The following is a 23035-nucleotide window of genomic DNA, read 5'->3' as shown; positions in this document are numbered from 1 at the left end:
AACTCAAATTTGGCTATTTATATCGATGACAAAGTCTTACCCCTGGGGGCTGAGGTCCAGGGAGTCGTCCATGCTGTGCTGGAAGCTGGGCGACCCCAAATCAGGGGTTGCATTATTAGCCGACGTGGTAGATGCGGTGCTGATCGTGGTTGTGCACAAACTTGTAGTACCACTAGGACAGGCCTTAGGAGGACTTGTGACGAGTAAGCTCTCAGATTCAGCCAAGTTCTTTACTTGGTGCATTACACCTTAAATGAAAGAACAAATGAATGAAGAGAGACTGAAAAGAGAATGAAAGACCGGAAAAACAAAGAAACGATCTAACTAGGGTTCCTTGAGTAAATAATTTAAACACAATGTGTACCTTCTCTTCTGAAATAGACACTGAAAACATCAGGCAGCTTCTGCATGAGGATTTCAGCCATCTGAAGAGAACCTACGACAATCTTCAGGTCCTGACTGGATAGCATGGAGGCAATGTGACTGTGGATAAAAACGAGGAGTAGAGTCAAACACACAAGTCCTAACCACGACCCAAATATTCCACTCATGTTTTCTTACAAAAGCTGAAGTTCACATACAGGTATTTGGAATTCTGGACTATACGTCACCTGGATACAGCATGGTTCCTCAGCACATCCTTCAACAAGTCAGCATCAGCAAAGAAGATGATCCTGAGGATTGCTCTAAGGCACTTGTGTCGAACAGCTGGGCCAGCAGACGAGCTATACACTTCATACAAGACCCCGAACAAAGTTTTGATAAAGCACTTTGCTAGATCAGGGTCATCCTTCATTAGCTGGGCACGAGCATCTTCTCTGCGAACATCCTGGTGACTCCCTGAGAACAAGCAGAATAGCCAAGTCACTTAGTAGGTGTGGGGGGTTTTCTTTTTACATTTAGAATTGCAAAACCGCAAGAAAGACCAATTTATTTACGTCATCAGGTAATATGTATCACGCTCATTCATCGATCTGATTTTCCTTCGCCGACCAACAGCAGACGAAGGCTTATTGGCAATTTTAAAATGTAGTGGTCAAGAGTCAAATGTACATCATGAAAGATATGCAACTCTAAAGACAACAAATGTATACTTATTCTATCAATCGGACTAAATGTTACCTGTATTAGGGTTGGCAAGAGGATTAGGCTTCCTCTGGATGCCACGTGCCGTTCCTGTGTCTTCATTGATCTGCTGCATAGAGTTAAAGTCAATTGTATACACACGACCCAGTGTTGACAAGCTGATCTCATCTTCACCATTCTGGTGGGCTGTCTGTAGAATGAGATTATCAACAAAATAAAGCCGAAATCAGTGTGGAAGTGAAATCAGGCCATTTAAATTATACCTAAGTGCCATATTGTACAAGACTACATGTAGACTGGATTTACAATAACGATTGCAGTTAAGATTCACAGCCTGTGGTCTCTAGACTTCATCACACTAAATGTTTTAGAAGTACATTCTTTGCCAGAAAGTGGATTTTCCCATGATCAGTCACTCTTAGTTTGAACTTAATAGAAATGCAGAACAATGAGAACACAAATCTTATTGCAAATGAACTAGCAGGGCATCAAAAACTGCTGTGAATTTGCACATTTTTTTTTACATTACTCATTAGAGTGCATTTGTTTAGCAACACTTTTTCAATAAAACAATCTAGTCAAATCATAGGGTGCTTTCTTGAAATAATATAATGAATTGGTACCTCAATGATTCGACTGTCAATTCGATTGTAGGGATGCCACAGACCCCGATCATCCCTCCATTGCCAAATTGCACCTTCGGTTGCCTGGGCACTGCCCTTTTTCAGCATTAAATCTACGGCAAAGATGCCTTCCCTTGGTAGGCATGGCATCAACTCACTGAAAAAAGAAGAAGTTTCAATTTAGAAACTGTACAGGCTGATTTAAATTTTCTATCATCCATGAACAAAGAAAGCGAAGGTATAATGCAGGCAACTCAGTGAATTAAGGGGAAAAAAATATGAAGAGTTAGAGGTAATAATGCAGGTTATTCATTATCATAAACATCTTATCTGAAATGAACCCTGCTTTATTCCACCATCATTTAGTAAGCTAGATTTGTTCTGAGCATCATCATCAATATAATTTAAAGACAGCAGATGTTGACACAATAAATGAAAGGATGTTACCATATGAGGGAAGTCAATTCATAGAGCTCCTGGGGGCTTCGGGGTACCAGTTCAATCTGCTCTGGGCAGCTGCCATTTGATGCACCACACAAGAGGAATCGCAGTGTTTCTGCAATGTCTGTCAGAGGGGAAAAAGGGATTTTCATCAAGTGCCCAACATCCTCTACAGTAGTAACAAAGCTAGGAGAAAGGGATAACCACGTGTTAATGTACAATTAAAAACTACATGAGTGAGGAGTTATGCGAAACATTGACAGTTACTCTGACAAATCTCTAACAAGGTTACAAGGTAAGGATCATATTTTTTCAATTTTACAGCAAACAAGTGGAAGAGGGTCAGCAGTGCAATTGTAATGATGCATTTGCCAAAATATTGTATGGTGCCTCTCCCTTCTCAGCTTTCATGTGTTCTGACATACCCATATCCTTGCTAATAATTACAGCAGGACTCTTTTGATATTAGATTAGATGTCCTTTATTTGTCCATATGCAAATAAGCACTATCTATTAATCACCATTTTAATGCTTTGGTACTTGAGCTAGGTTTGGTACTTAGGTAGGATTGTGTGAAAGTTACTCACTTTGCTTCATAAGTTGGACCGCTAGGCAGGGACAATTCGAACACATGAGGGAAAACATCCGCACAACCATGATGAACATCCCTGAGCTCAGAACAGGGGGAGTCACCACCAGGAGTTGCTGGATATTGGTCAACAGGTCTTGTGAAGCCACTTCTTGGAGCAGGTTCTGGGGAGTTTAATCGTAAGCACACTTGTAGGAAATGGCTTGCCAATCACAATAGAAGAACTGTAATATACTAACCTCCTCATGCTGAAAGTTGTCCACCAGTCGGGCAAAACACAGACAAGTGCTTTCCACAGATTTCTTATCCTATAGTGAACAAGAAGTATAAGAGCACATTAATCACAAGCATATCTTCATAGTTAGTACATCTTAACCTCGTATCATAGAGGAGCAAGTACCTGATGTGTGAGCCTCTGAGTCAACAGTGGTAAAGAATCTGCGACAAAATGAAACTCGTCTGGTGTGATACTCTGGCAACAGTTTGCTGCAATAGCCAAGGCGTTCCTCTGTGCGTTAATGCTGAAGAACTCAAGGTACAGGAGACAATCAGCAAGTCCTCCCTATGAAGAAAACATTTACTTTAGTGGAGGTAACAAGCTTTGGGCAATGGTGAACTCTGTATAAGACAAAAATTATAAAAGCTTATAATTTTTGCCTGCAAAATTACAGCCTGCAAAATGGCTTTGCTGTGTCGCCTTGACAGCATCTCAAGGGCAGTCAAGGCCTGCTCTGCTACGTCAATGAACTGGATGACCTGAAGCTGCAGACAAAAAAAGAGAAAGCGTCGTCTCAATTAGCATATCAAAAGTCTTCACGTTAACCATTACAAAGCAAGTGGGGACAGATGGAGAGCTCTGTGTCTTACCTTCTCCAGGAAGACAGGAATAGCATCCACTACCACGGCAGAGGATCGAGGGAGCGCCTCCATCATGTACGTGAGAGCACGAGAGGCATGATTCATCTGTGGGTAGAGTTGCATTATATAAACGTTGTATGCAAGAAAAAAAAACTTTCTGCTCAAGTTCAGTATACTTACAATATCAAAGTTATGTTCCATTTGTAACAGTGTAATCTATGGGAAAAAGTAGGGCAAATTAAGTAAGAAATCCTGGAATATGAATTTCAGAAATCTGTCAGATTCACAAACATTATACATTCACGACTTAAATGCAAAGACAATGAAAGATGAGAAGTAATCAAAAGGTCTACAGATTCCTGACATTAATAAGATTCTGGTAAAATGCGACTTGCCAGAGCAGGCACCACACTCTTGACAGGAAATCCACCAAGAGTTTCTTCATTGCCCATCACCAGCAGTTGGCACATCTCAATGGCAGCCTGTAGCTGCTGAGACTCGTCACCTGTGGCCTGCAAGCCTTGCAACAACTGCTGAGCCTTGGAGCCTGGAAGCACATTGGAAGCATGGGGATATTAAAGACAAATAAGCTATTAGACGTGCAATCGAAACACATTGTGATTATTAGGAAAATAACATGGTGGTTTGCAAAGGTAAATATCCCCAAAATGAAATACAACAGAAGACAAAATGTCTCCCAGAAGTAAATAACTATATGTAGTCACTTACTGGCCCCACTGCCAATGGTCCTATGAAACAGCTGGGACATGCGGGGACCGAGAGGTCCAAATAGATGTGGAGGAAGACCCCTGGCTTCCAGCAAGGCTGTGGATTCAAACAACCACACTTTAAAGTTTATTCCCAAGCAACATCACACATAAGGAATGATCTCACTTCTAAAAAAATTTTGCACAACGTCCTCAAAAAAAATATTTTTATACCTTGAAGTCTGCCCATTTCAGAGTCATCTGACTCACTCTCTCCAGAGGTCGTCATGCCAACTGCTCCAGTTACTGAGCTGGAAGCTGGACACAAAACAAAAAAGGGTTAACTGGGCATGCTGTTTGGCAATATTCAACTTCTTGTGTAATTTATAACTACGTTTTTTTTTTAACAACTCAACAAAGTGAGCCTAATTTTTAACATGTGGCAATAGACTGTTTTGAATTTGACTTTTGAAAATCATGCATGCTTTAGTTAAACATGAAAACGATCACAGAATAAATTATGAAGATCAATAACAGGATCGAGGTCAAGATCAAATTTGCACTGAAAAAATATTCTCAATGTTCAAGTCCAGTAAAATTAGGCCAAGCACAAAATATATGATTTGAAGTAACAAGGTACATTGTTCCTTACAGCAAGTGAATTCTGAAGACCAAGATCTCGGGCAACGGTCACAGAATAACAGCGGCCATTAGGAAAAGCATGATTTTATTCAAGACATTTATGACTTTAATATACTAATTTGCGAGGGATTCAATAAAACCAATTGTGATGACATAAAGGCAGTATCTAAGTTAGAAACAAAGCTCCTCGTTCGTGAGCAGACTATGCAAGTAATAAAGATGAACAAGTTTGCAGAGTTTGTAACAATGCCACTTTTTTTACCTTCCTGGTACAACAGAGATAAAGAATACTGTATAGGAATAGTTTTTTTAAGTGCTCTTACCAGACGCCCCTTGAGATGCCTCATCAGTGCGAGCTGCTGATGAGTTGGCCCCCTCCTGATTATTGTCAGAGTCTGCCATTTTCTCTTGTCGGCGAGCGTCAGCTGCCCCGCGCTTGCCCAGGCCTGAGCCCCGCCGACTGTGGAAAGGTCGAGGAATAAACGAACAATATGAGAATATTACCCATATATTGTGAAATGAATTGTTGCTGAATAGTTGAATTACTCTTCAGGCAAGAATTCTCAATTTCATTTGATACAATTCTATAATGTACAGTCCGAATTCATATTTAACATTCTAACTATTATATGATAACCGGAGCCAAATGTGGACCAAGGAAAAGAATAAAAAAAAAGCTGATGAGTGATTATACACATTAAAATTTGAACTACAAAAGGGGAGCACAATGTGAACATCGTTTTTGCAAGGCAATTTCCTCAAGCATTGAGTAATTCATACCTGGTGCTGGCACAGGAGCCCGTGGTCTTCTGGCGTGTGCTCCGCCGAAAGCTGGGGAGCTCTGCTTGAGGAGACTCGCTGCGCTTCTTTGTGGATTTTCTTAGACCTAGGGTGAGATGGCAGTCACAGGTCAATCACATGCAAATAAAACATAAAAATGAACATTCGACTTTTTATTCTTGGACCACGCTGACAACGGTGAAAATCATGAAGGATAATTTATGATGAACACACAATGCACAGGAAAAACAAATGTTTTGTTACAGTTTATGCTCCTGACACCATGCTGAGTTACGAGTGTCTTTTCCATTCTGTGCAGCTTGCTCAGAGTATTAATAGAACTACTGTGGCAAGAGGACAGGACAACCTTTATACAAGACTAGTGTGACTATTCACTGAGGCAAATCTTTCACATATGTACAATGAATGCCACTTGAAAATCCTGAAACCTGTCACAGTTTACTCCAACATTATTATAAGGGCAGGTAAAGCAACAATTGTGAGCACCAGCACAGACCAAATTAAGCTGATCAGTACAAAGACACACACTCACTCACCAGCAGGGTGGAACGCAATGAAAGTGGCTCGGTGTGTTCAAAATAAATGAAATCAATGAGGTGGGTCTTCCCTCTGAATAAAAAGTGTTCACACAAGTCTGTATCTGTACTCAAACTTGTCACTGGTCAGCTGTTGGACCAATAGGCTAAGCCAACTAAGGTTGTCTCTCCATTTAAGACGGGCCATGGCACAAAGCCCACAACACAAGCATGATCCCACACTGCCCTCAACTGCTCCTACATCAGAACCAAACCTGGATATTTTTAGAAATACTATGTCTGCCATTCAGAATTTAGATTCTTCTTACAGTGCTGTAACATGGGGAGAAACGTTTACATTTATCCATTAGTTAATCTTTCCAATATGGCTGGGGCACCGACATGAAACCCATTCAGGCAGGTGACATATACTTGGTAATAATATTTGTAAAAGGGTTCCTTTGAAGCTAGGAAATTGATTAATTACACAATGACAAATGGTCTGCAGCAGTTTGCAGACGTTAGGCATCAAGTTACTTCCCAGTTCTAAACTTCTCAATCTACGTTTCAGAAATAAGAGCCTCACTCTCCAGTCTGGCAAGTAACCACCATACAAAGTGATCTGGCTGTGCTGGTCGGCTCACAAAGATGGACGTTAAACTGCAGCTAGCGTAGTGTAGTGTAGTGTGAGTGAATCACATTTCAGTAACTTCATTTATACAAGTTGGCAGTGTTTTGTTTTCATGCAAATAATAACATGCTTTACAATTTAGCTCGACTAACAAGAGTGGTGTTCAATAGAAAAAGTTGTTGAAGAAGTTGAAGAACCTAGACAAGCCACATTATGGTAACATGTCCTTGACATCATTTGAAACATTCTCACTCCTTAGAGCCAGCTGTCTATAAGGCGCCTACAGCGTCCGGAACAACTTATTGATTGCACAACATCTTGCAACATCGAGTTCAGATGCAAAATTGAATTACCCACAGAGCCTGGATAGACAGGTATAGCGCAGTGGAGTGTGGGTTTTCAACTGAAACTCCAATGTATACTTAAAATACATCTTTGTATCATTTAAATTAGTGTCTTACACTGAAAGACAAGACATTTTTTCTTTCTCATTTTGTCATTCAACTTTTTTTACAGCCAACATGATCAATATGGGCAATAAGTTGATGATGAGTCACGTCCTGATGCAAATGGAGATGGCTTTATTAGTTGATCAGCTTCAGTATCAATAACTTACTTGCTAATTTAGCTTGTAATCCCGATGGCCCAGGCTTGGAGGTCTCGGTTTTGGAGGAACCGGGCAGGGACAGTTTAGGTTTTGGCAGGTTGACTTTTGGGTTAAATCTTGCTGCCCACTCAAACTTGGAAGAGCTGGCAGCCTTAGCCTGCTCCTTTTCACGGGTACTACGACGTGGAGATGGACTTGAGGCTGAACGTGAACGACGTGCCTTGGTCTGGTCCTTCCCCTGTTTGACTCTAGCACCCTGTGTGTTGGTGCTGTTTGTGCCTGTGGTTGAAGAGGACGAAGAAGAGGAAGAGGAGGAAGCAGAAGAGGAGTCTGTCACGTTGCTACACCCAGCTTTGGCTGAGGCGGCCGATTTAGACGCCAGCTTGGTGGGTTTTGCAGTCCTGCTATCTGTACGATTGGGGAGGGACCCAGTGGCACTACTTTGACTCAGGACAGAGTCCGCTTTCTTCCGTTTCTGAGCTAGTGAGGCCGCAGTGGCCCCAGTCTTCTTACTCTGGCCCCGACCTGATGGTGCAGGAGGCCCTGGAGCAAGTGGTCTCTTGGACTTCGCTGTGCCTTTCTTGACCTCTGAGGTACTGTCTCGGGGTGTTGGGCGCAATTTGGGCTTTTTGGCAGGGGTCGGTCCCAAAGTGCTGATTTGGTCAGGAACTTCACTTTGTTTTAGCCCTCGGGTGACGTCACTTTCAGACTGATGACCTGCTTGCTCTGGTTCAGATGTCCCTGCAGCTTCTGCGTCGTCTTGCAGAACAAATGAAGCCAAAGACAAAGTCGGACCGCTTCTGCAAATGAAAATGACATCAGGCAACAACAACTTTAATATAAAATAACATATATGATGTGATCTACTGTGGAACTATCTGAATCCCTTATGTACAACCTAAACCTTATATTTGATGACTGATCCAATATGAATACAAGCTTATGCAAATGTATTTCGGCAATAGAATCTCTCTGTGTATATTAACCCATTAGCTGCCATCATTGCAAAATTGCCAAGGGCAACTTTGTGGCATTTAAACAAGCCAAGTTTCAAATAAGGAGCCTGATGTAATTATTACTTTACACAAGCAGATGGTCAACACCTGTAACTTAAATGTGAGCAGCATTTATGAGTGTGTTTATATGAAGGTGTGAAGTAAATACAGTTTGAAAACTAGGTAGCAGGTGGTAGTGACAAGGGTGGTTATAATTCTGCAGTAGGAGCATAATATAGCAAGTGATCATGTGACTGACTCAGATTTGGGGGAGAAATATTCACAGTCTGAGGAAAATCATACAGTCGGCCGCATTGTTTGAGTGTATAACAACAGTGCATCCATTCCCCATGACAGACCAGAGGTAGCACATGGACAGAGCGGATTCATGGTCAAAATACTGTGAGAGAGGTCATGGGAGGTATTTATAAAAAAAAAAAAGTGGAAATAGCAGGCAGAAGCGGGAGGAATTACAGCGCGAATATCAGCAGTAGGGCTCACCATCCCGCAATAAATGACAGTGATGATAAAGTTATGTAATTCACTATGGCCAGATAACATTATATAGTAAATAAATCAGTTAATTTACTCCTATTCCAAACTTTGGGTCACACAGAATATATTTCTCTTTTACAATGCGCCTTCATCTCTAATTGTTAGAGTACCAGTCTTTCTAAATTGTTATATCAAAGTTGAATATTTCAAAAACATTGTATCTAACGGGTTCATACAAAGCAGGTTTACCATACGACCTTGGATATAAAGCCAGCAGTAATGTGGAGCAATTAAAAGCAGTGATCTGTTGATACAATCTATCGATGTTTGCAATAAGAAGTCTCATCAACTATCTTGTTTTTACATAATTCAGTTGTGTCAAAAACTGAATTGCAGGTTTTTTATTGGAATCATATGGATCTTTTAATTTGATAGCAATAAAACATGGCCATCATCACGGAGCACTGGATGTATGATTCAGTCACAGAACAGGATGAAAAGAAACCCTCAAATACAGACATATACACACATATATACATACAGTACCAAATAGAGAGAAAGGGTACCTTCGGGAGCTGTGCCCTCTGGATGGGCCAGTGGCTGTACTGGATGTGGCTTTGGAAGCCTTAGAACTAGATCTTCTACTTTCAGGAGGGGAATTTGCTTTATGTTTAACTTGCTCTGACTGCAACCTGTAAGGTTGAAATTAAACAGCAAGAAACAATGTGGGTCTCTGTGATCAAGCCACATTAGAAATTTGAAATCATTTTTGACTGACTGAAATTACTGCATATTGTAAATTATTGTCTAAAGATACTGCAATAAATGACCAACACATAATATGGACAAAAATGATGAATACAATTTCTTACCTTCCTGCTACAGTGTGGTCTTGTGGCTGGGCCGCAGCAGTGTTCCTCTGTGAACGGCGCAGTGACCCCCCTGGATTGGAATTAGGCCGGTTGGACATTGGCACCTCTCTCCTGAAGGGACATACCCTTTCTAGACACTACCATTCACTGGAGATAAAGCAAAAGAAGACAGGAGCAGAATGAAACTTAACTTGAAAAACACTGGAATGTTTCATCTAATTATTTTCTAGTACTTTGAAGACAATCAGGAAGTGTTAAATCAGCTCAAACCTAATAGGATTTAGAGACAACACTGACAATGGCGGTGATACAATCAGTGTGTTTATAAATCTTTAACTATGCTCAATAGCTTTAATTACACAACATAACTAACTCTTTCACATGTACAAGCATAACTAAAGATAATTTGGACAACATGTCTAGTCAATAATAATTCTTACTAGTACTGCCTATATGGATGGTTGAATGCAGTCAATAACAACATGCTTTTGAAAACGTCTACCAAGGTATGGTTAAGTGAATTGCTGATGTGCATATTCTTCTATGCATTTTAAGTATGTCTAGGGAACGTACGTAACTTCAGAAATAAAAAAAAAAAAACACTTGTATACACGGTATTATTAGAAGCATTAAGTTCCATACAACAATGTAGATCATTAAAACAAATCACGACAGAGTTTGTAGACTTTCAAGGCCACTTCAGGCCTGTGCTGACAGTTGCATCCTTGTCTTTGTTTATTCGTCCACTCTTGACAACTGCAGCGTTGCATTCGTCTATGCAGTGAATTGTTTGAGGAAATAAGTAGCCAAGCACTGGAGACACCGGAGCTAATCGTCACTGTTAAGACACAAGTCACTTAACTGTGTCCAATTCTATGGTCTCATGGTTTACAGAGGCCTGTATTTCTGACGTACTTTATCGTCGCCGACTAGCATGCTAAGCTTACGTATACCCAGACTGTTCCCTATGTTGACAGTAGCCTACACTGAAACTACACAAGCAGCCCAGGGGTGTATTTTTACTAATGCTACACGGTAGTTGCGGGGTAATAGTCAAAGTATAGCCTCGAAGAGGATTTAGGTCGGTTCATGTAGCAGTGGCGAGATGGAAATGCGTAGTTGGCGTACCGGTGTCTGCCTACTTACCGTTAGCTCACCAGCTAAATTCGTTTATGATATCAAATATTGTTACAGTGCACGGCATTGGTTATCTTTGTTGAATAAGGAACACACGCTTAAATGACTCGCTATGCTTGTAATTAATTAAAAATAACAGAATTGCGGCTATTTATTTTTGACATTAAAAACGCTACACGACAAGTAGCCAAGTTAGCACTGACGTTAGAACATTCAGTCGTTCACACGAGTACGATATGGCCGATTATTTGGTTATAGTTAGTGGCGCAATATTCCAAAGCTAGAGTCAAAACAAATAATCAGGGGAATACTGGGGGATCAGTGATGTTTTAAGCTGACAGAAGGCCAACACATCTCCAAGGATCGGAACCGAAACGACTGAGGGCAAAAATAAGCACCTTTCAAAAAACACAAATACCTAACTTGCTTTCCCCACAGAACGTGAGCCACCATCGACCCAATCTAGTCTAAACTAAACACCACAAGCGAAACTGATTGGATTCTGGGCCAATTGTTAGCATGCTAACTCGAGCTTAGCTTTACGACCGTCTTCTAGCAGGCTAAAAAACAAACAACTCGAGGCTCGAGTGGTTTGAGTGTAAGAATGGTTGAGTTTGAACAGGCGAGTTTACAGTTATAATACATGTTAATTTCAACGAATACATGGCTCTCTCAAGTTAGGTGTCAAATTCAACAAGAGCCAGCTAACCTTGGCACAGGAGCTAATTATTATTAGCAAGTACAAATTCAGTTTTACCAGTTTGACATAGTGTCAGCAGGGTTTAATAATCCTTCAAGTCTTGATGTTTAGTTCCTGTCCATACACTTCTGTCATATAGGGCTGAAAGTCACCAACCCGTGGTCCGGCTAGCTGTTAGCACGTTAACGAAATGGCCTCGGATGCGTTTTAGACACAAAAACAGGAAAGCAGAGACGGGATTCGAGAGATTTTCGCCAAAACAAAGCACAATTTCCCCGGTCTTTTTCGACATCGAACGTCCTCGAAGGTTCAGAAAACTGTTGGACGAGATGTCATAGAATAATGATGCCTTTGGTTTCGTGTTGTTACCTATTTGTCCCAGTGTTGTAGTTGTAACAGTCAGTGCACCAGCTCCCCTTTTCTCTCTGAGCTTCTGCTAGTTTCACATCAGCTGAGGGGCCTACAACTGCAATATCCATCCGCCCGATTCATCCGCACGGGGACTAGTTACTTCTTCTTTAGTCTGTGGTGGTTTAAAATCAAATGAACGGATGGAAATATATTGATCACCGCCATATACAGATAACAGATGAGCCGCGACAGGACATCTTCTATGTGTGTAGTTGAAAGTTTCATGAAAACACTTGCAAGAAATGTATATTGATTCATTTGGTTTTTTTTAAACACAAAAGATGTGCGGACGTCAATGTAAACAAAATGAAATCAATAATTGGCATGGATCGCTTCAGATGTCAAACAACTGAAAGTTCTTTTTCGTTTGTTTTTTAAAAATGCGTCCAGGTAATCTAAAAAGCCTTCCAATAATATTCATACACATCATGTCGTGATCGCACGATACAAATGCACGTATTTATTTAATTAAAGCCCCGGTTCATCATTTTAAAAGACCCTTGTTTAAAAAGCTTTTCAATACACTTTTCTAAATGGGAACTACCAATATAAAGCAATGTAGCACGCAGGTGTTTAGAATTTTGTTGCGCATGCTTTTGTTGAAGAACCTTTTGTTGCATGAAAATTACACGAACTTAATAAACGGGGCCACTTGTTTAGGTTCGATTTAAAAACAACACCCTTTGCGCCACAACAAATGAGCTTCGACAGTCACAAAAGCGCACCATCTAGTGGCTAGGATACAGGTTTTGCCTGCTCCTACTCGCTCATCATGCGTAATAACAAATAAAAAATACGCACATTGTTTGACACCAAACACGTTGCTCTAGCTTTTTCAAGAAAAGTCTAAACAGTACTTCTTTTGATTTACCGTCACAACTGGCTTTTTGATTGCTGCTTCTTCACCCTTTGGGCCCAGACGAGAAGCAGAGTGTCGCATCCACCAGTTTGTGGTAGGTGTTATACTTTTTAGAGGCCTGAAATCAATTGATGGAGACCATGGAAAAAACAACGTACCTTGAGATAAGGTCTTTTGTAAATGACGACACCAATGTAAAAATAACTCAGGTACACTGCATTTGTGCCATGGGTTCCTGACGGTGAAGGGCCTACGAACACTTTATATACCCTCTGAAGCGATGACATTACTGCTTACACGCGACAGAATATTTGCTATTGATGCGGTTGCTTGCTTTGTATTAAAGACCTCTCTACCAAAGCACCCCCCAAAAAATTAAGGTCATAATATCACACGAACAAAGTTAAAAAAAAAAGGAAATAGTCTCACGGATCAGAAGAATACAGAGAGTATATGAACGCGCAAAAATGGATAATTTGAAAAGAAGTGATTCATTTATTATTCACCCAAGTGATTCATTTATTATTCACCCAAAAACGTGAAATTTCAGTGTAGCAGCAGCATACGATACCGTTTAAGAGAAGCCACTAGAAAATCATTCATAGAGCGCAAACCTCTGCCAAGCACCTTCAGTTCACCCACACCACAATCTCCCAATTACTAAGAATCCTTCAAACAAATGCCAACTTCAATTGTCTCTGAAGTTATTTTGAACAGACAAATCAACACCATTGAAAACAAAAGCTCCTTGGTGGCGGTAATAAGGTAAGAGCATAGAAAACGATCATGGAAAATGGAGAAAAATACATCACATTTTTATAATTTTATGTTATGCATAATCTCTTAAGGTGTGTAGCCTCTGTCACTAAGACGTTTGATGAAAGTGCTCAATAATCTACTGTTCTAAGGTGGCATTTCCTAGTTACTGACTTCTCTGCATTACTGTACTGCCTCCAACGTAAACAAAGAATGTGCTGTGCTGGAATATCAGATAGGTGTACAGATGGGCAAATCGATGTTTAATGCCCATTGTCGAACTTGGTTGGGTTTATAAGTTCTGTTCTACCAGATTTAATTTGGGGTTCTAATGTGGTTGTGTAAGACTGCTCTGAGATGTTTGTAACCGTGGCAGCTGGCGAAAGACATGCCAGAGATGTGGTGTTGATATTTCCAGTAATATCAGCATCTATTGTCGTTGTGATGTGACAATTTTATATGGGAGAATGCAGACACAGAGGGAAGTAGTTTTTGCCTGCACGCAGCACTGCAAGACATGTTTTGAACTGATCCAAGTCAGACTAAGGGATCTGAAAACATTTATTTGGATGACTTGATCTAAAAAGACCAACACAGACTCATAGTTCCAAAAACAATAAACATTATCATTCAGAGTTTCTTGTATTTAAAACACAAAACTACAACCATCAAACCAGTCCTCCCTGCACTGTTAAAGTGTCAGCTGTCACAAGCAGCAGAGCTGGGGACCACAGAACACTGCCAATTCCTTCCTTGCACTCAGACATATTCAGCATAACTTTTAAGATTGATATATTTCAGTCATCTACTTCTGCTTGAATCTCTTATATTTTCCATAAACTGATCCAATAATCTTGAAGCACACATGTATATCATCTGCAGTTATGATCTAGTTGCAAAGTACTTACATAAACAGGATTTTAAAACTATACACAGGATAAAAAATAAATATCTTAACCTGTAAACTGTCATAAACAATACTTAATATAATAGCACAATGCTGAATAATAGATAAATAAACAGAAATAGCAGTCATTAAGATCAAGTCTGAAAAACAGCCGACGTCACACGAAGGACAAAGAGCTCTGTGCGTACTTCCGGTGTACATGGTTAAAAAAAAAACTCTCGCGCCCCCACCGGGCGTTCATGAGCACTTCAGTTCCGTCAGTGTGGTGTGTGATAACAATGCCAACCAGCAGATGGAGCAATCCCGCACTAAAACTGCAGTCAGCTGATGGGAGGAGGGACACAAAAAAATCGTGTGCAAAGCAAGCGTTGTTATTCTGGTTGTTCAGGCCTTAAGCCTCAACCACAACATTTCTGGTAGAAACGTTTCCAAAAATCCTTCTGAAAAGCACCTGGCACACCAGCAATACCTCTCTTGAGTCCAGTTCAAGAATCCAGTCCAAGCAGGCGACACTGACTTAAAAAGGTATGCCTCACTTTATCTTGTTTATGCACAAGTATGGAGAATGTTAACACAAATGTAACAGTGTTTGCAGCTCACCAAAAATATATCATCTGATGCTAAAGGGCAATCAAATAAATGTGTTTACTATTTGCACTCTGCTCTTGTATGTTAAAAATGAAGCTAGCTAAATGAGGATGACAATTGTAATGAACACTGTGCCACACCAATAATAGCAGGAGAAAGGCGCCATAGTCCTGACCATTAGGTACATTGCTAAATTTAGCCTCTGTACATTGGCTGCCGCCCTCTCCGGCGAGTCTGGCAGAGGGTAAAAAAAATCATTATGTAACAATAAAGGCTCAGTCTCCCAGATACCTCCTGAATACCAGGGAAAACAAACGCCTCATCGATTTATTTGCTGAAGTGAAGTGCAGCCGGCCTAGTTGCTCTCTTCCTGTTCCTTCGCTCTACACTTCTCGCCAGCCCTTCTCGGTAGCCACTCTTAGTGGGTCATGATGTAGCAGGCATGACGCAGCACTGACAGCCGCCTCCTAAAGGAAAATATACCAACTGAGAAGATTTGCAAAGAGCCTTCAGCTGAACCTGAATCCACTGTGACCTTCCTGGGGTGTTTCAGAGTGTTCATCTTGGCTTGCCGCTGACTTCAACAGTTCGTCAAGCCCTCTCGGGTGGAATCATTATGGTAGGATATTCATCGATGATGTTGCAGCTCAAAGAAATTATTTATTTGTATGCCGAAGCTAGATGGACAGGACGCCCCTAATGAGTCAATAATTGCTGTTTTGCTTATTTGCTGACACATACCCACAGGCCGCATTTGAGTGTCGCAGGCACAGAGGCCTGTATTCTTTCTCAGGGCCATGTGCAATAGCTCCTCCCTGTGGTGCATAGTAGTCATGGGACGGTTTGAGCGAAGCCGGAAAATCCGCCACAGGAAGGCAACAACATGTCCTGACCGCTAGCTCTTTGGGGTCGCCGGCTTAAAAAGGACCACACTCTTCTGCTCAGAGAGGTGTCACTCAAAAGCCATGTTGACTGCTAACTCACCCGATGGTGCCCATCTAATGACTTTGCGGCACCTTGACGAAGAAGTTTGTGTTGCTAAGGAAGGAATCTCATGACTACAGACAAACAAGGCCTCAGGTGGAGGACCTTGAGTGTGTACGGCGGATGCCTTGCTTCTTAAATAGTTGGAGAACCAAACCTTTTTTTTTTACTACATATACTGTTACACATTTTGCATTGTTTTAAAGAATTCTTTTCTATACATCTTATTGACACAGCAGATAAAGTGGTACGATCCTCCGGAGGTTGGGGAAAGGTAATTCTCGCCAGCAGAGCCACAGATCCCCTCCCCTCCCCCTTATATGCAGCTCTGACGCATCTGCTGCGTTTGCATCAATCAGCAACCCCATGTAGTTATTAGAGCTAAAGCTGCTGATACTAAAACTCCCTTGTTCCCCCCACCACCGCTTCCACAATTACAAATACTATTTGAATCCTTGCATCGAAATGAACAAAACGCACTGAGTAATCTTGGTGTGGTGAACAACAGGAAAGCTGAGGCTGCTATCATCTCTTCATCATTACTTAACCACAGAAGCTACATCAGCACAGATGGTGGTGACTGCTGCACCGTCTGCAGAAGCATGAAATGGATGGTGAAACAAGGATGCACCTTGGGTGCATGTTTGCAGTGTTGTGAAGCTCCAAGGTTTGTCTTGAAAAAGATGTTGTGATGCTAGTGATACACAACAGAGGACTGATGCCACCAGCTATGCAGCTAATCGCTCTTCCCGCTGCATCGGCTGTAGAGCTGTTCTCTAACAACCAGAATCCCCCCGCTTCCACTGCATCCTCCGCCATGCTTAATAAAAGTTGTCGTTTCCTACTAGGTATCTGTAGAGCGAAGGCAGTGCTTGCTCCATTAGCCTCAAAGCCACGGGCGTACGACAGTTGGGCTAGATGCTGTGGGGACTGCGTGGAGCCAGTTGTAGTCTGACAGAAACGGGACAGACAAGGAAGGGCAGGGCAGGAAGGGTTGCGTGGATAGAGGAAAAGAAGTCATCCGCTCAGAGAGACGGGGAGAGGGAGAGAGAGAAAGAGACAGAGTGAGACAGAATATTGTGATGGCACCGTTAAGCAGCCGACTGGAAAAAGTAAAGTATTTAGCTTTACTGTGACACAACTGTTAGCCTAGCAGGGTTGTCGTGTTCAGAGCTGTGTAAATAGGATACTGGATGACACTGCTTCCTGTCTGCCCTCCATCTTTTCTATGCTTTACGAAGGTATGTTTTGCATGGCTTCACTCAACTTCAAGTATGTATTTTGAAGAGAAAGTGTATTGCGGAATCGTGGTTTATTTTCTGTGTTTGTGGTTGATACAAGGGCCTTTTTAAATCTGACTTTGAATGTATCTCTAAATCCTGCTGACATTTAAAAATACCAGTTAGAACGCACTCATCATCGTATGCGAGAGCGTTTGGAATAACATGACAAGTTATCATTACAGAGATTCTCAAAACAGGAAGTAGAGGCAGCACCGGCATTTCTTCAGATTGTTATTTGATGCTTTATTCGTGGAAGAGAAGGATGGTTTTCTTGAAAGGATTTGTTGAAAGAGGACAGCGGAAGCTAATAGTCACCGCCATCCAGCTGAATCCCAATAAGTACTGCGCCATAGCACGTTGCCATGACAACAGGCCCGTCGGAGGATGAAGACAGGAGACTGGATGTAGTTTCAGTGGTGTGAGCGGCTGGAAGATGGCCGCCATATTGCTTTTGAGTAACAAAGTCAATTCAGTTTCTGGACTTAACGGATGCTTTTATGACATAAAAAATTAATTTTAGAGCAAGTTTTTTATGCTGCTAAAAGCTCAAGCGTTTGATTCCAATGAGTGCGATTTCGAACGACTTATCATTTCATTGTGTTTTTGTTTGTGTTTATTGCCATACAGGATGACTAAGTAAACATTGCAGAGATACATCATGGTTTTTCATTTCTATAGCATTATTCACCTGATTACGACTTAATGTGATGATAAATGCCTTAAAATAACTGTTATTACAAGGTGACATGATAAATGCTTCCAAAATCTCTATACAGTACAAGTATGTTGAAAATGAATTAATCCTTAACATTCAAACATAACTGTGACAGTGGTTCTGATAAAATGTGAACAGGGTCACCAACTCATATCACACTTGGGATGACATGAAGGCTAAAGTATTATATGTTGGGCTGCTGTTATCTATATGTAACTCCTATATAATGTAAAAATAGTTACAAAACCTCAGAAAAATCTCAGAAAATTAAAAATGATTGAAATAATGAAAACACACAACAGTCTTTTGTCATGGTCATTGTGAACTACTATCCAAAAAGCACATTTAGCACAATATGTCATGAAGCAGAAGAAAACAATTTTCCAGCAAGACCACAAAAGGCTTATGGTCATAATGCCATGAGCGCAGTACTAAAGACACTACTGCCATCTAGTGACCCATCAGTGGAAAAACTGTATTCTTCAGTTAACTAATAAGATACACTTTAAACTAAATAATTTCTTTCTTTTTCAGATGGCTGCATGATCCCTTACTCCTCCTTTGATCAATGGATAGTTCTCACCCTCAGAATGTGCTGAGTCACCTGAATGAGCAGCGATCCCAGGGGCTTTTCTGCGACGTGACCATTGTAGTGGAGGATGTGAAGTTTAAAGCGCACAGGAACGTCTTGGCAGCCTGCAGTGGCTACTTCAAGACTGCGCTGACAACTCCAGAAACATGGAATCACTGTCAGGTCCTTGAGTTGATGGATTTGAAATCAGAAGTGTTTGCCAGTGTCCTAAACTTCATCTACTGCTCAAAAGTGACCACAGCTAGTGCAGAGGATACAAAGCGACTTGTTGCAGGAGGGAGAAGACTCGGGATTCCTTTTCTAGAAAATCTCACTGAACAAGAGGTACAGGACCAGGCAAATGAAAATGCCATTGCAATTCCTGTGCAAAAGAAGGCAAAGAGAAAAGCCCCAGTGCCTGAGGAGGTGGGCACTTCCAGAGGGCCGAGGATCACTAATGCCTTTTCCATGACGGAAGTCTGTCCTGAAAACAACCCTTTCACTCCAGGTCAAAATCAATGGGAGACTCGGTTACCAAACGTGGCGGAGCTGCCAACAACCTGTCCATCGATCTCCATCAGCCAATATAACGAAACTACCCAAACCCTCTCCGACCATTCATATGCAGTAACCCAAGCAACTCAAGAGCACTTTCAGTGGGATAAGGAACCAAGTCCACCATTGACTTCACAACCACAGCAACAGACATATAGTAATGCAGGACCAATTAAGAAACGTCACAAGCACAGTGGCTCTTATGCGAGAAACATACTTCAAACACCAGCTGCAACACAAAAAGATCAGACTAATACGTCGATGTCAGTTAAAGCCGCATACGAAAATCCTGTTACAGCCACTGCGCCTTCATCACTGGAGTCTGGAACAAACAAGAGTGTAGATGAACCGGTGGCTTCAGACCATGCGCAACTAAATCCACCATCTCTGTCTACTAAGGCAGACAACAGCATCCAGATATACGAGTGTGAACAGTGCCCGGAGATATTCACCAATAAAGCACTTCTCACCATTCACTTAGAAGTCCACAAGAAGCGTTTTGTCGGTAACCTGCTTTGCAAGTTCTGTAACAGGCGGTTCATTCACCTCAAACGTCTGCGCAACCATGAACACCTGTGTCCCAAAGCTCCCATCGAACATGCAGAAATAAAGCCATGTGATGCATCAGACAGAGAGGTGGACCCTGATCCTTGTGATGCATCTACTGTGGAAACAAAAACTGAATCCCCATCTCCTGAACTTCCCATCTCCTGCAAACAAGAGCGGAGATACAACTGCCGGATGTGCAAAAGAGTATATGCCAATTTCTCCAGTCTGAAGCGACATGAGAACGTGCACTCCTGGCAGAGAGCCTACCCATGCCATTATTGCAATAAAGTCTTTGCTTTGGCGGAATATCGCACCAAACATGAAATCTGGCACACAGGTGAGCGTCGCTATCAGTGCATCTTCTGCTTGGAAACATTCATGACGTACTACATCTTGAAGAACCATCAAAAGTCTTTTCATGGAATCGATCCAACCCTAGCAGTGAGGAAACATTCAGCTAACGGAGGTATTAAATCCAGTGTTTATCCCATCAAACTCTACCGGCTCCTGCCCATGAAGTTTCGAAAGCGTCAGTACAAATCCTACAGTCACACATACAAAGAAGACGAGGAAGGTGATGACATCGCAGAGGAGAGCAAATATCTTCATTCCTCTGGAGAAGAAAATGGCCTTATAAAAGATACCAGCAACGATTCGCTACAACCAACGTTCATGGCAACAACAAAAACGGTTGCCCCTGTAATGCCCCGCATCAGCTTTGACAAGCCTTGTTTTGAAAATATGGACTCAGAATTGAATGAAGCCGTTGCTTTCCAACATAAAGACAGAAAGGAAGAGTCGGAACACAAGAAACACAAGGAACAATCCCTTCTCAAACACAATATGCCAACCTCACAACCTCAGCCAGTGTTCCTTCCTATGGGCATTACAGATTTCCCAGTCGATGACTTGAAATCAGAGCATAATGTGGCATTCCTAAACTCATTAAAAAATGTTAAAAAGCTTGCAGAGTTATCCGAATCAGCCAAAAGGGTAGAAGAAATGACCAAGGAGATACTTGAGTCAAGTTCTGAGCTTTTGTCGCCCGATAAAATGGACGTGGCGAAGACGCAAACCTACATTGCCAAACCTGCGTGCACTGGAAAATCCATGGAAGGTCATTCAATGCCTGTGTGCCAGATAACAGTTAAAATAGGAAATGAATCCATCATTCGCCGCAGAATCAAAGGATCCAAACTCTTTCCGAAGCAGAAAAAGAGAGACAAAGAACTGAGGGATAAGGACTGGTCAAGTCAGCAGCCTTCCTTTCTGGATGCATCTGAGGGTCCCAGACTTCGGCTCAGATCCGAAGACTCCCTGGACAAAGTTCCAAAAACCTATGAGGATCCCAATGACTGTGACACAGCCGACAAGCTCTGGCGCCCTTATTATTCATACAAATCAAAGAAGAAGAGAAAGAAGCTTAAGTACAAACATGGGCAACTGTTGTTGAGCAATTACCCTGAAACACTCGAGGACAGAAGTCATGGCTACGAGATTAAGGCCCAACAAGACCGGCGGCAGGAAGAGAGCAATTTGGGTGTCAGTGGGGAAGTTAAAAGCAGCTTTGGGAAAAACAGCAGTCCAAGGACCATGTATAACTGTGATATCTGTGGTAGCTCTTTCATCACTGAGACAGGTTTGAGAGCACATACTATTGGTTCCCATCCATGTTTCTGTGTGACCTGCGGGGCACAAGGACCGCCCGGGGAGGTCCCTGCTGGTGGCGATTACATTTGCAATAAATGTATGGAAAGTGGCTCTTGTTTTAATAACGCAGCTCGGAGCCCGAACCCAGAGAAGAAATACCGCTGCGCCTACTGCCCGCAGCGCTTTCTATACCTTGCCACCAAAAGGAGTCACGAAAAGAAACACAGCGAGGCAACTGATGGGGCAGCCAAATATGAGAATTTTGAACCATGTTTGAATGAAGAGGCAAAATGTGATTCCATTAAAACAGAGGATAGCAAACAAGATACCCTGGGTGTCGGTAACACCATGATGGGAGGGGGACTGTTTCTGAAGAAAAAGATCTTGAAGCACTTTTCCAATTATCAAGACATGTCTCAAAATAAAGGGTTCCTCTCGCCACAGGAAAAAGCTCGGCATACCATGCAGCTGATTGCGAAAACCCAAGAAGGTGACAGCAATGGCGACAAGTACAGTTTATCAATGCAAACCAAGAAGTTCAGTGACTCTGACAAGTCCTGCAAAATGGGTCGAAAAAGTGACCATATGACTCTCGACAAGTTAGAGAATGTTGTGTGCAAAGAGGAGCCACCGTTTTGAATCACCAAGAAAAAGGACAGCCCACGGCTAATAATCTTTTGTGTTGAAATACTGAAGAATTGTATGTTGCTGACTGAACAACTTCAAGTAAAAAGGACGTTACATACATTTTGGTTTATATATATATATATATCGTATGAGGTTTGTAAACATTTCTGAAGCATTTGGATAAAGTTAATCCATGCCTGAGTGAAATATTTTTTTAAATGTTAGAAGATGTGTTGGATAAAAACATATTGGCATTGATGGAAACCGGTGTGTGTAATATATAGTACAAGGCTGTACATAAACTATTGTCAAACATTGTCACTTCACATGACATGAGGACTTGCACTTTATAAAAATTAACAGATAAGGTTTTGATAATTCACTTTCATGTGTGCGTAATTGTTTATATTTCCTTCCATGAGGCATACAAATGTATTCTGTTGTTCAACAAACACAAAACATGTAGCTTCATGAAATAAACAGCAGATATTCCGCACATAACACTTTTCCTTCTTTATTTACTTCATTTACTTTAGCAGCTGGTAAGATTTCATGGGAACTCAGTTAAAACCCTGCTGTAAATATGAATGAAAGTTAAATTGATTCACAGAATAATATCAGCCCAGTCTTGATGGTAGGAAAAGTCTTAGTAAAACAGCATTAACATTTGCATCGAAGATCGACACTCAAGTTCATAACATCGGACATTGATTGAAATGTCAACATGGCCAACAAGGAACTTCAGTTTCCCGACTCTGCTTGCACATTTAGAAACGTAATTCGATTAATGCTTTAATTTACTGATTTCATCAATGGTTATAAAGCAGCTCGTATTTTCGAAGCAAGTGAAAGCATATTTTTATTTAACACAATTTGTATAA

General features: G+C 41.4%; 2 protein-coding genes across 15 annotated transcripts in view; one reads left to right on the top strand and one right to left on the bottom strand.

Moving 5' to 3' along the window:
* The window catches only part of trip12 (thyroid hormone receptor interactor 12), a 35620-nt gene that overhangs the window by 11115 nt on the left and 1470 nt on the right, over positions 1 to 23035 (bottom strand). The window contains exons 1-21 of one of the 12 annotated variants that reach the window (XM_053873977.1): positions 13128 to 13262; positions 9863 to 10009; positions 9557 to 9682; positions 7510 to 8300; positions 5727 to 5832; positions 5270 to 5406; positions 4539 to 4622; positions 4327 to 4422; positions 3993 to 4144; positions 3778 to 3813; positions 3607 to 3702; positions 3397 to 3501; positions 3140 to 3301; positions 2979 to 3047; positions 2738 to 2903; positions 2157 to 2274; positions 1710 to 1866; positions 1123 to 1276; positions 612 to 840; positions 365 to 483; positions 41 to 248 (exon numbers count right to left, since the gene is read on the bottom strand). In XM_053873977.1, coding sequence (XP_053729952.1) covers positions 41 to 248; positions 365 to 483; positions 612 to 840; positions 1123 to 1276; positions 1710 to 1866; positions 2157 to 2274; positions 2738 to 2903; positions 2979 to 3047; positions 3140 to 3301; positions 3397 to 3501; positions 3607 to 3702; positions 3778 to 3813; positions 3993 to 4144; positions 4327 to 4422; positions 4539 to 4622; positions 5270 to 5406; positions 5727 to 5832; positions 7510 to 8300; positions 9557 to 9682; positions 9863 to 9960 — 3209 coding nt within the window. In that variant the 5' untranslated portion in view covers positions 9961 to 10009; positions 13128 to 13262. Of the gene's footprint in view, positions 1 to 40; positions 249 to 364; positions 484 to 611; positions 841 to 1122; positions 1277 to 1709; positions 1867 to 2156; positions 2275 to 2737; positions 2904 to 2978; positions 3048 to 3139; positions 3302 to 3396; positions 3502 to 3606; positions 3703 to 3777; positions 3814 to 3992; positions 4145 to 4326; positions 4423 to 4538; positions 4623 to 5269; positions 5407 to 5726; positions 5833 to 7509; positions 8301 to 9556; positions 9683 to 9862; positions 10010 to 11756; positions 11924 to 12068; positions 12223 to 12981; positions 13263 to 23035 lie in introns of those variants that run through there. The other 11 variants (XM_053873979.1, XM_053873975.1, XM_053873982.1 and 8 more) reach the window with 11 other exon arrangements.
* Positions 14989 to 22181, top strand: zbtb38 (zinc finger and BTB domain containing 38). 3 transcript variants are annotated; one of them, XM_053874006.1, is made up of 2 exons: positions 14989 to 15157; positions 18737 to 22181. In XM_053874006.1, exon 2 carries the CDS (start codon positions 18771 to 18773, stop codon positions 22164 to 22166), a length of 3396 nt encoding a protein of 1131 aa, XP_053729981.1. In that variant the 5' UTR covers positions 14989 to 15157; positions 18737 to 18770; the 3' UTR covers positions 22167 to 22181. The 3 variants fall into 3 exon arrangements, with proteins under 3 accessions (XP_053729981.1, XP_053729983.1, XP_053729982.1); XM_053874008.1 differs by lacking the exon at positions 14989 to 15157 and adding an exon at positions 15329 to 15839; XM_053874007.1 differs by lacking the exon at positions 14989 to 15157 and adding an exon at positions 16836 to 17445.

This window comes from Synchiropus splendidus, chromosome 8 (genome assembly GCF_027744825.2).
Source record: "Synchiropus splendidus isolate RoL2022-P1 chromosome 8, RoL_Sspl_1.0, whole genome shotgun sequence".
Classification (NCBI taxonomy): Eukaryota; Metazoa; Chordata; class Actinopteri; order Syngnathiformes; family Callionymidae; genus Synchiropus; species Synchiropus splendidus.
This window is presented reverse-complemented; position numbering and strand designations above follow the sequence as displayed.

Excerpts from the sequence above, each read along its gene's own strand:
- zbtb38 (XM_053874006.1), top strand. The coding sequence starts at position 18,771 with ATGGATAGTTCTCACCCTCAGAATGTGCTGAGTCACCTGAATGAGCAG.